The sequence below is a fragment of the Palaemon carinicauda genome, chromosome 3 (genome assembly GCF_036898095.1).
Source record: "Palaemon carinicauda isolate YSFRI2023 chromosome 3, ASM3689809v2, whole genome shotgun sequence".
Classification (NCBI taxonomy): Eukaryota; Metazoa; Arthropoda; class Malacostraca; order Decapoda; family Palaemonidae; genus Palaemon; species Palaemon carinicauda.
Genome location: NC_090727.1, coordinates 151,146,447 through 151,159,415, shown reverse-complemented (window position 1 = coordinate 151,159,415; position 12,969 = coordinate 151,146,447). Strand labels below are relative to the sequence as shown.

General features: G+C 40.8%; 1 protein-coding gene across 2 annotated transcripts in view; it reads left to right on the top strand.

The window, feature by feature from the left end:
* Window positions 1–12,969, top strand: part of LOC137638641 (cholesterol transporter ABCA5-like) — a 269,061-nt gene that overhangs the window by 209,327 nt on the left and 46,765 nt on the right. For both annotated transcript variants that reach the window (XM_068370905.1, XM_068370904.1), the window contains exons 30-32: window positions 3,837–3,928; window positions 4,104–4,241; window positions 4,843–4,994. In XM_068370905.1, the coding sequence (XP_068227006.1) occupies window positions 3,837–3,928; window positions 4,104–4,241; window positions 4,843–4,994 (382 nt within the window). The remainder of the gene's footprint in view (window positions 1–3,836; window positions 3,929–4,103; window positions 4,242–4,842; window positions 4,995–12,969) is intronic.

Here is a 12,969-nt window from a genome sequence, read left to right as displayed (position 1 = left end):
TTACTTTTGGTAGTCATCAGCTGATTTTAAGGTCACGGCACTGTAGTGCGATTATGGGAAAAATATGAATAAGTGTTTACATAATTTTCTCAACATATTCAAGATATCTTCATAATGAATATTGCATCAGCACCAATCTCTCTCTCTCTCTCTCTCTCTCTCTCTCTCTCTCTCTCTCTCTCCCCCCTAAAAAAGAATAATGAAGCTAGGAGAATGGTTCTGAAAATGGCAAATGCCTTTCAACAATGGGAAATGTAAAGTTATGCACTTAGGCTAAAGTAACCCACAATCAGATTACTCACTGTTGGGTAATGAAATAGAAAGAGTGGACCAGGAGGAAGGTCTCGGTATTATTATCAGCAAGGATTTGAAGTTCACCAAACAGAGCATGAAATATGAAAAAAAAAGCACAAAAACTAGTAGGTTACATTTAGAGACAATTAAAATATAGAAACAAAGAGACTGTACTACAGCTGTATACATCACTAGCAAGACCCTATCTACAATATGGAGTCCAACTCTGGGCTCCAAGTATTCAGAAGGATAGAGATAGACTGGAAGCAGTACAAGCTAGTGCCACCAAATTAGTTCCAACACTAAGGCAATTTGGATATGTAGACGGAGGTTGGAATGTTTGAACTTATTTGATCTTCAAACTCGACAGCTAAGGGGACAGTTATTAGAGGCATTCAAAATTCTTAAAGGAATAACAAATGTTAATTACAACAATCTATTCACGCTTAGCACAAATAAGTCCAGAAGTAATGGATACAAACTGGAATTGAAGAGACACAACACCACTCAATGTGGCAATTTCTTTGCATACAAAATAGCAAATACCCGGTACTTAGAATAGACTTCCAGCGGAGGTAGTAAACAGTAAAACGGTAAACGAGTTTAAGAACAAGTTAGACAAGATCATATGAACCCTTTAATTGCTTTAACTAAATCATTTTACCAAAGAGCAAATGGAGTCTCTGCAGATGGACTGAAAAATCTTAGAGACATCCAAAATGTTTGTAACTCCTTGTAACACACACACTCACTCACTCACTCACTCACTCACTCACTCACTCACTCTCTCTCTCTCTCTCTCTCTCTCTCTCTCTCTCTCTCTCTCTCTCTCTCTCTCTCTCTCTCTCTCTCTCTCTCTCTCTCTCTCAACCGAGTTCGGCTGGTACTGCTAGGGTGCCACAGCTCACCCTCCCCCGTTATCCGCCACAGATGAAGCTTCATAACGCTGAATCCCCTACTGCTGCTACTTCCGCGGTCATCCAAGGCGACCGGAAGAAGAAGCAGGGCCTACTGGAACTGTGTCACAATCGCTCGCCATTTATGCCTATTTCTAGCACGCTCTCTTTCCTCTCTCACATCTATCCTCCTATCTCCCAGAGCTTTCTTCACTCCATCCATCCACCCAAACCTTGGCCTTCCTCTTGTACTGCTCCCATCAACTCGTGCATTCATCACTTTCTTTAGCAGACAGCCATTTTCCATTCTCTTAACATGGCCAAACCACCTCAACACATTCATATCCACTCTAGCTGCTATCTCATTTCTTACACCCGTTCTCACCCTCACTACTTCGTTCCTAACCTATCTACTCGAGATACACCAGCCATACTCCTCAGACACTTCATCTCAAACACATTCAATTTCTGTATCGCCATCACTTTCATTCCCCACAACTCCGATCCATACATCACAGTTGGTACAATCACTTTCTCATACAGAACTCTCTTTACATTCATGCCCAACCCTCTATTCTTTACCACTCCCTTCACTGTGAACAACACACTGCCTCCTTCATTCACTATCTGACGTACATCTGCTTCCACTCTACCATTTGCTGCAACAACAGACCCCAAGTACTTAAACTGACCCACCTCCTCAAGTAACTCTCCATTCAACATGACATTCAACCTCGTACCACCTTCCCTTCTTGTACTTCTCATAACCTTTCTCTTACCCACATTAACTCTCAACTTCCTTCTCTCACATACCCTTCCAAATTCTGTCACTAATCGGCCAAGCTTCTCTTCCGAGTCTGCAACCAGTACAGTATCATCCGCAAACAACAACTGATTTACCTCCCATTCATGATCATTCTCGTCTACCATTTTCAATCATCGTCCAAGCACTCGAGCATTCACCTCTCTCACCACTCCATCAACATACAAGTTAAACAACCATGGTGACATCACACATCCCTGTCTCACCCTCACTCTTATCGGAAACCAATCGCTCACTTCATTCCCTATCCTAACACATGCTTTACTACCTTTGTAGAAACTTTTCACTGCTTGCAACAACCTTCCACCAATCCCATATAACCTCATCACATTCCAGATCGCTTCCCTATCAACTCTATCATACGCTTTCTCCAGATCCATAAACGCAACATACACCTCCTTACCTTTTGCTAAATATTTCTCGCATATCTGCCTAACTGTAAAAATCTGATTCATACATCCCCGACCTCTTCTAAAACCACCCTATACCTCTAAGAGTGCATTCTCTGTTTTATCCTTAATCCTATTAATCATTACTCTACCATACACTTTTCCAACTACACTCAACAAACTAATACCCCTTGAATTACAACACTCATGCACATCTCCCTTACCCTTGTATAGTGGTACAATACACGCACAAACCCAATCTACTGGTATCGTTGACAACACAAAACACATATTAAACAATCTCACCAACCATTCAAGTACAGTCACACCCCTTTCCTTCAACATCTTGGTATATATATGTATGTAAGTATTGCATTGTTCTTGGCCATCCCATTGCTGTAGCTAACTATTAGAAATCAAATTCTTAATGTTGGGTAAACATTCATCCCAACCAATTTTATTTTTGTTTCCTTTTTTATTATTTGCCTTGGCCGCAAAAAACTGAAACCTTGAAGAAACCGCGATTAATGAGGTCTGACTGTACTTTCATTAGATGAATATCAATCAACTAATAGATGAAACTAAGGAAATAAAATTAGCAGAGAGTCAAATTTACGCTAAGTAGCTATCGTAACAACTGACATAGACCCATAAAATAATTTGCATCGTTACTCTAAATTTTAATGATGGAAATACTAATATCGCTCAGTAGCCTATTGAAAGAAAGCACTTGATTTGCCCGCTCGCTTTCCATCTAAAATATGACGTCACCAGACATACCATATGAACTCGACAAATATTAAAACTTTTCTTGAGCATTTTTTTGTTTAACCCTTCTACCTCCAATGGACGTACTGGTACGTTTCACAAAACTCATCCCTTAACCCCCATGGACGTACCGGTATGCCCTTGCAAAAAACTGCTATTTGCATTTTTTTTCATATTTTTGATAACTTTGAGAAACTTCAGGCATTTTCCAAAATCATGAGAGCAACCTGACCTCTCTATGATGAAAATTAAGGCTGTCATCGCAATCTAAAAAAAAAAAAATTGCAAAATTTGCTTGAAAAAGAAATACGCCTGGGGGTTAAGGGTTGGAAAGTTCCAAATAGCTTAGGGGTAAAAGGGTTAATATGGATACTGTATATCATCAATAAAAGAAAATAACTTATCAACTGATATTAGTTAATTTTCATAAAAGAAAATAAAATATTGCTAAGGAAATATTTGGGCTGTCAGTTTACTATTTTCAACAGACTTGTGATGTCATCACAGTGAAAAATTGGTCGTAAAAGCGAAGTCGAAAGTCGCAACTACCTGTACTTGAAAAATATGGTTTCAATACCAAAGAGTGATTATGTGAAGTGTAGTATTTTAATCATGGAAAACTGTCATGAAAACTAGACATAAGTGAAAGATTTTTTCCTTTTAAAGGGTCAGAGAAGTGCAATATTAACCACCCATTCCATGGAGGAGGCAGATGCTTTGTGCTCAAGAATTGGCATCCTTGTACGTGGTGGTCTTAGGTAAGGGAAATAGTGTCTTGCTCAAATGAGCAATGGTTAAAATATTTACTTTAGCTAATTTGTGTAATATAGAAATTTTTTTTCTGATTTTTTGATTTCTCATCATTATTAAATGAGTACAGTCAATTATTGATAAATTTTGCTTTTGTAACTACTGAGAAGGTCCATCTTACAGATGCATTGGTGCTATCCAACACTTGAAGAACAAGTATGGAGGTGGTTACAATTTAGAACTCAAATTGAGTCCTGAAACTAATCATTTGTTACTTAGAGACCTCAGTGGCCCCCCTGGTACCCCAGAAGAGGGGAGTGAGTAAGTGCATCTTTTGTTCATTTACTATACTGTATTTATATTCTATTATTATGTGTATCTTTCCCTCCCTTAACGTGTCTTTAGATATAATTCTGCCTTTAGGACATCATGTCGCCTTATATGAAGTATATTTTATTCATTCTACAGTGCTAAATTGCATGAATTTTTATGGTCAAGTAACCCGGTGTACATATAGTATTGTATTTGCTATAAATAAGATGATTAGAATTACAGTTATTACACAGTATTTCAGTTAACTAATGTCATACTTCTAGACATGCAAAGGGACTTTTGAGTGATCTTTTAAACGGTATGTAGAAATTAAAACAAGGCAGTTATATTATCAGAGCAATTAGAAGGAAAGAGAATAAATGAAACGGATGAAAAATAAAAGGACAACAGGGACTCTTACAAAGTTCTGCCTTCAATTTTTTTTTTTTTAAAGCATGATATTGGCAGTGCATTTTACAGAATCCATAAATTCTAGGAACTTATGGTAGAAAAAGAAGTTTAAGCAAAAGAAAGTTTAGAGTAAAGTATTTTTTTTCATTCAACAACAGAAAAGAAGTCATTCTTTGGTAAGGTAGAATTTATCTTTCAGAAGGGGTAGTAGGAATGATCAGATGAGTCAAATGGTGATGGAAGCCTTCCCAAATGCACATGTTGATGAGCAGTTTGAAGAGCGCATTGTCTACAAAATTCCCCAGAATGATGTTACAAGTTTAGCTGGATGCTTTTCAATGTTAGAGGAAGGTAAGATCCTTTTTCTATATATTTACTTTTATTCCCAAATTTCAATCAGCTCTTACAGTGGCGCTTTCTTAAAATTGTTTTATTGTGACTATGTACTTGTGATAGAGGTCATAAAAGCTCTCAGATCAAAACATGGTAATAACTCTGGATCCTCATGTAGGCATAAAGACTTTGTTGACTTCACCCTTTTAGAAGGTCCTCAACTTACAAACTTAATTGGTTCCAAGAAACTGTTTGTAAGTTGAATTTTGTTAAATTTTGGTCTAGGGTAGGTCTAACCTGAATCCCATGCCTATGATTTCCAGTTTCCAGCTACAAATCGACAAATAGTCAGGTTTCATATGAAATCGATATGAGGTTATCACAATGTCATTTTGCTTACTGTATCAAATGATATAATATTGTTTTTTTACACTATTTCTTTATCTTATCTTTGTTATTTTCAGTTGTATTTGTATCTCCAAATGGTTGTAACTTGAGGACCATCAGTACAGTACTTGATAAAGTATAAATCTTTTGTTACTTTTTATTTCTTTGCAATTGTGTTGCTATTACAATATTTTCTGTCTTTCTTAATGGACTTAAATTTTCCTTTTGCCTTCCTGTTTTCCTTTTACTGTCTTCTTTTGCTATACATTAAGAATAATTATTTTTTAAACGGACTTAAAGATATATTTTTAAAAGACCCCAGCTGTATTATTTCGCTGTACTAAGGGTGACTATCTAGAACCTCATGAAAATCTGATGTCCCGTCTCTTTTTATTCCAATCACTGGTTGGTATGTTTGCCTGAAGAAACTCACATACAGTGTTGATTTTGAAGTTAAATTTTAATCAAATCAGTGTTTATTTAAAGTGTTAGATTATAAATATTCCTTTAGACCAGCACAATATCCATTGACTTCATCAAAGCAAAAAAGTGATTATTTTAATTTCTCTTAAACCAACACTTATTGCGCTAAAAGCTTCTAAATCGCAGGTTTGCTTACAAGCTTAAAAAGAAGAGGATTTGTAGTGGATTGGAATGAATAGCCCTTTCATATCTTATAACACCTATCATGGCTAGACCTTACTATTCTCTGGTTAGCTATTCAGGAATTTGATCATTCAAAAGGGTATGGTATTTTTCAAAGCACTTTTCTGGGTCGATCTGTGGCGCCGGGTGAAAAGTCCTTCTTGTATGTCTTTTCTGATAAAACCTTCCAATTATACCAGAGAAAGATAAAAGCATGGAATGCTGAGGTTACAACCCTCGCGCGAGCACCTTTTGGGTGTCGTGTATAAAGCAAAGGCGCGTGAAATCCACTATTCACAGGTTGTCTTCCATTTAGTTAATTCCTTCGTCAAAGGGATGGGCCGATACAACGGCCCTAGACACACCCCCATCGCCGCACCACCCACGCCACGACGCGAGCGCCATCTGAACTACATCCTTCTTTTTGGAATACTAAGTGTTGATTTGTTTTGTTGTGCTCTCGGTCTTTTTTATCTATCGTGGATTTATTTTGTCATGTCCGAAGCTTCATCTTCACACATTCCAATGTTAAGTACCATAGTTTGTTTTGACAGTATTTTATTGTACCGGGCTTTTGTTTTATATCCAGTATAGTCTGTTTTATTATTCCCGTCTGGCCTTTCATGGCGGCCATTGTTTGTTCACTTGTTGGGAATTCATCTTTGTCTGCCCGTTTAGTACTCTGTCACTTAGGTTCTTGGTTAAGTCCCTGGCCTTATGCCTTTAGAACCGTTATTATTTTTATTTTTATTTTTTTGTGTTTTTATGCTCATGGTACTTTTTGCTAGTAAGTCCAGCCTACGAACGAGATAGCGATTTAGCTTTGTATTTGTTTAGTGCCCGCCCCTCCGAGGCGTTCGTCACTCGACTGTGCTATTTATTTAAAGTTTTAGCAGATGCTATTCTTCGATCGTAGTGTTATATGGATGTACATTTTTATTTTATACGTTTATAATAGTGTTGTGTGATTTTTAGTCCTGTTTTTGTGTCCAAGAGAGCGAGACATTGGGGTCCCCGTTTTCTGTTCGCAGTCACGAGTTACCCCTTTCTCTCGTTTTCTTTCTTTGCTCTGGTGGTTGAGCGGATTTCCCGTTTTCTGTTTTGTGCGTTCAACGGGTTCTCCCTCCCTCACCTCTCCCCCTCGGGGTGGATGATAACTTACGAGTTATTTATTTTTCTTGACTTTTCAATTGTTAGCGTTATTTTGGTCCGTGTTCGTCCTCTCCCCGTTACGGCTCGGGAGTAGTTTATGAACGTTTTCCACTCCGCCTTGAGTTCTACTCCGGCTTGAGGGATTCTCAATGACTTTCGTTCTATTGTTATATTTATATATTGTTTACTACATGGGACGGGCTTCATATTGTTTAGATACGACCCTCCGGTGGCCCTTACTGCGGTCTCAGGCCACGGCCATATCCACAATAGCCATTGTTATTACAATTGTGTTTTTATTCACAATAATTATTCAGGACCTTTCTTCTCCCTCCGGCCTCACCGGAGTTTGTAAATACGCTTTGCTATGATCTAAGCCTTAGCCTTTAGCTGCGGTTTGGCTTTTATATCTTCACAATTGAATTATTAGCCACAATCGAATTATTCAGGGTATCTCATTATCCTCCGGCGTCACCGGAGGTCGCCCATACACTTCACGCTTATATTTGCCTTGCCTTTGGCTAAGACGGCATTATTCAGGACATCTCATTACGCTCCGGTTTCACCGGAGGTCGCCCATACACTTAACACTTATATTTGCCTTGCCTTTAGCTAAGGCTGGTGTTTATATTTATTTTAAGGGCATGTCACTGCTTCCCCGACCCTCGCAGGTCGGCAGATTGCTTTAAGTTATTTATCCTTATGTCATTAACAGACATTAGGTAAATTACAAATATACAAACATTTGGATATTATAGTGTCAACAATGGTTTTGGCCGAATAGCGATTTAAACGTTTGCGATTTAGTCTGTTAGTCTGTTAGTTTGTACTCGCCCCAGGAAGGCTCGATTTAGACTATATCCTTATTTATTGGTTACGTTGTCGTTATTCTTCGTTTTTGGTTATTACAATGACTAAAAATGAAAAAGAAAAATGAAAAAAAAAAAAAAAAAAAAAAAAACAATCAGTTTTATTTTACTTTCCTTATATTATTGTGTGATGTTAGCTTTTATTATGTAACCTTGAGAGTGAGAACATAGGGTGCTCGTTTATTAGCTCGAGTAAGGGAGGTGATTTTCCCGTTCTCCGTTTTTATACGTTCACGAGTTATTCAGGCCTCCTCTTATTATCAGAGTTGATGATAGTACGTTTAATGTTATACACGTTTTATTGATGTGGTTACTGTTAATATAGCTAACACTATTAGTAGGAACGTTGGTGTATGAGTCATTAATTGGGTTCGATTTATACCGACACCCTTAGCTCCGCCTTGAGTTATGTTTAGCTCCGCCTTGAGTTATACGCCGCTATAATGGATACTCATTGGGTGAGAACTAGTCAGATATTTGGAGTGCAACGGTGAAATCCGGCACTCAGACTCCGGCTGAGACCTTTTTGCACACGAACCTTTGTCATGTTTGATCTCAATTACACCTTTCCGCCCCCTTTTTTCATCGAATCTCCGGCTTCGCTGGAGATAACTCAAACATTCATTGAGGTTAATGTTATCGTACCGGTGACGGTCACGATCTCACGGGGACTAGCCTTTGCTACCGGATCTCCCATACAAACAGAGATCAAGCAGACGTCCAGAACCGGAGTTAACAATGTGATACCGATGAGGGTTTCACAGTTTCATTATTACGGTCCCTTTTTCATCGAATATCCGGCTTCACTGGAGATAACACAGACATTCAGTTTTAGAGAATGTTATCGTACCGGTGAGGATCACGTTTTCACGTTGCCGGACCTTTGTCACTGGTTCTCCGGTACAAACTGAGATCAATCAGACGATCAGAATCAGGGTATGAACCCTTTTTCATGAATAATCACAATATCGTCATTACGATTCTTTTTCATCGAATCTCCGGCTTAACCGGATATCGTACAGGCGGTCAGCATTGAGGTTAATATTAGATTTCCTCTGGTTCACGTTGTCACTATGACGGACCTTTGTTTGTACCGGGGATGGTTACCGGAGATCCGGTACAGTCGGAGATCACTCAGACCACGGGTGGCCAATCTTTTGTTTTACCTGTAAAGGGAAGGATTTAAAAAAAAAAAAATTATTATTTATGAACGTAACTATGCCTATATTTATGCAGGTATTTAATTCTAACTATGTATAAATATGGATAAATATCCATACAACATCGTGTTCAAATAGAATTAAATTAATTATGCCTATATTTATGCATATTCAATCCTAACTGTCTAAATATGGCTAAATATCCATACAACATAGTGTTCAAATAGAAATACATTAATTATGCCTATATTTATGCATAGTCAATTCTAACTATGTCTAGATATGGATAAATATCCATACAACATAGTGTTCATATAGAAATAAATTTCCACCCAGTGGCGAATGCGCCAACAGTGTCACATTTCATGAATACAAGTGTCGCACTATACCCCAGAAGATAATACATTAAATAACTTGTCTTTAAAATTGCTTTTTAAGAGTAATACAGCTGATCCCAGCCTGTGAATAGGATCGCTAACCAAAGTTCAAGGAACATCCAGACTTATGTCCCCTTTGTGTTACAGAAGGTTCGCCTGCATGGTTCCCATCAGGATGATGATGATTCTCTCTGGCCTGCAAGAGAGGCTCTCCACCCTTGGGTATCGAAGTTGGGAAGGAATGCTCCATCTAGAGGTCCCTATCTCCTCGGAGTGTCCTCTCTAAGGTTGGACAACGACCCCATGGACGGGCAGGTATGTGGGGATGAGTTTTGAGCCTTCAGCTTTGCAATTACCTACGTCACCGACCTAGGACCATTAAAGGATCCTAATGTTCATGTTACCCTGCATAAACTGTGACGGGTAAAAGCAACACATTCTAAGGAAATCCAAGGGGCTATGACGAGCTCTAAGGTATGGGGGTGAGTCAGTGCCGTTCAGGAACTCGGATATAGGTGGTACCATAAATCTGGAGGGCATAGACGTCCTCCCTCTGGGGGACCTAGATTTTACTTCCAGGTACTAGAATTCCCATTCAACGGATTCGTTCGATTGAAAGAGATTGCCTTGGTTAGCTTAGACAAGGTACCGAAGGTAACGGTATTATTTCCTAAAGGGCAGGCCCGATCTGTCTGGACCAGGATGTTGTCAGCCTGGGGGGTACGATAATTCCAGGCTCTGCCCTTCCAGTTCGACCTACACGTTTGTTGGTCTGATCGGGTCAGTTGTGGGAAGTACGTTCTGTCTGAGACCTCTATCAGACAGGAATCGATAGTCGGTTTCCCACTCGTCATCACAGCCTTCCTCTGGTTCGACGCTTTTGTATCTGACCCCCCATCATCAGGTGGCCTACCTCACTGATTCCCCAGGTACACAGCCCAACTCCGTTGGGATGTTTTGCCTGCATGCAGCCCTAGATCCGAACCCTCAGGCTCCTTTCATGGACACCAGAGAGGAAGCTACAGGAGTAGAAGACAGTCCCGACATCAAGGCGGACCTAGGAAAAAGGGGGCTCGGAGAAGGGAAGGACCTAGATTCACTACCTCACAACGCGGTGGTCCCGGTAGAGGGAAGACTTTACCACTTTCGTGACCATTGGACTCGGTCTGTGGGATCATAGCATAGTCTCTAACGGTTTGAGATGAAAATGGCCTCAAGGTCCTCCTCCACCGCCAGTGACCTTCTCCCAGAAATACACTCCCGTCCTGAAAGAGTACACCACAGGGTTACTCAAGAAAAAGCAATCAAACGACTATCTCTTAGGTACGGACCTTACTTCCCCGTGGGACCGTCACCACCTCTGTCGATCTTACCGACCGCTATTAGCTTGCGCCTATAGCTCGAAACTTCTCTTCTTATCTGGGTTTCCACCTAAGCAGGAAAGCCTTTGTGTTCAAGACATGCCCTTCGGCCTCAACATTGATCCCAGGATATTCACGAAACTGGGAGAGGCAGTGTTAGAACAACTCAGGAACCAAGAGATACAGATCATTGCTTATCTGGCCGGTTGGCTCATTTGGGCCCGGCCGGCCATAGAAGGCAACAGAGCTACGAAGGAATTACTTCGATCGATCGACAACCTGTGATTTCGGGTCAATCTCCATAAGTCTCGCCTGCGACCATCAGGCCACTTAGAATGGTTAGCCATTCAGTGGGACCTTTCGAAGCACACGTTGTCTCTCCCTTCCAAAAGTAAGAGGAATAGGTTCCAAGATCAAGAATTTCTCAAGCACAAACAGGTGTCCAAAGAGCCTAGAAAGTATCCTCGGCCTTTCCCAATTCACTTCAGTAACAGATCTCCTAATAAAAGCCAAACTCAAGACATCAATCGATTTTGGAGAAAGAAAGCTACAGTACCTATAAGAAGACAAGGTCTCGAAGATCCCCTCTGTCGGGAAAATGAGACTACGCCCATGGTCCGAACCGAAGAACCTCTCCAAAGCGGTTCCTCTACAATTCCCACCTCCACAAGTGACATTCCATTCAGCCGTGTCTCTAAGTGGATGGGGGGATTTCTCCGAACATCAGATGTTTCAGGTTCTTGGTCACTAGCCTTGAAACAGTCCCATATCAATGTTCTCGAAGCCATGGCAGTGTTCTTGACCCTGAAGAGAGAGACTCCTCCGAGGTCGACCCACATCAGAGTAGTGTCAGACAGCACAGACGAGGTACACTACGGAAACAGGGGAGGATCCAAGTCACCCAACCTGAATCAGATCCTGGTCACTTTCTTCGCCTGGGCAACAGAAAAGAACTGGTTCCTGTCAGCACCTCACCTAGCGGGAGGCCAGGATGTGAGAACGGGCTCACTATCCAGGACGAGTTCCCTGGAGTCAGAATTTCACTCCGGTGGATACTCAGGTTCGTTCCAGGCATCCAGGTAGATCTATTCACATCTCAGATCAATCACAAACTTCCTTGTTATGTGACCCCAATCCTGGACCCTCGGGCTCATGCCATGGACGCATTACCCCGGGATTGGAACCATTAGAGGAAGATTTCCCTATCTCTCCCAGTGAATCTTCTAAAAACTTTAACACCGACTGCGCTCCTTCCGGGGCGCAGTGGCTTTAGTACCACCTCACTGCCCAAGAACAGTTGGTTTCCTCTCCTCCTCGAGTGGAAACTCCGTCCCATCCGGATCCCGTTCCTCAAACTGACCCGAGTATTCCAAACTCACTGTGTCAGATTACTCAAGGATGTCCAAAACCCTAACTTTGTGGACTACAGGAAGTTGGCAGCTCGTAGAGACTCGAACATTGAACCGGAAAACGATTTCTTCATCGAATCAGACAAAAGGGACTCGACAATTCGCCAATATGATTCGGCCGTTAACCCCCAAAATAGGTGGTCCCCTTGGAAAGTTATTCCTCTTCTCCAAGATACTTTTCTATGTCCGGTCACCACTCTCAGGGCCTTTTTAGCCACGACTGCTACCCGATCGGCTGGCCCCTTGTTTATCAGAGAACAAGGAGGTACCATTCCCATACGTGGTATTAGGCTATAGATCCTATACTTCGTTTAACAAGCCAATCCGGGATCATTTCCCCCAGAAGATGGACTTTGATGACCATTATAAAGTTCACGGGTTGGGAATCTCCTATGGTCTTCAAACGCCACTATCTAATGAACTTACAGGCTCTTAAATACCCAACAGTTGCAGCTGGGAGCCGTATCTCTCCCCAGTGATCTTTTGTTCTTCCTTTCATCCATCTCTTTTCTTCTCCCTCCTACCCGCCACTCGCACCACGACGCCGCTTCCTTGGTGGTTCGTTAGCCCTAAGTTTATTACATATTAGGTTATGTTTGTAACTATTATTGATTACCGTTGTTACAGGGTTGG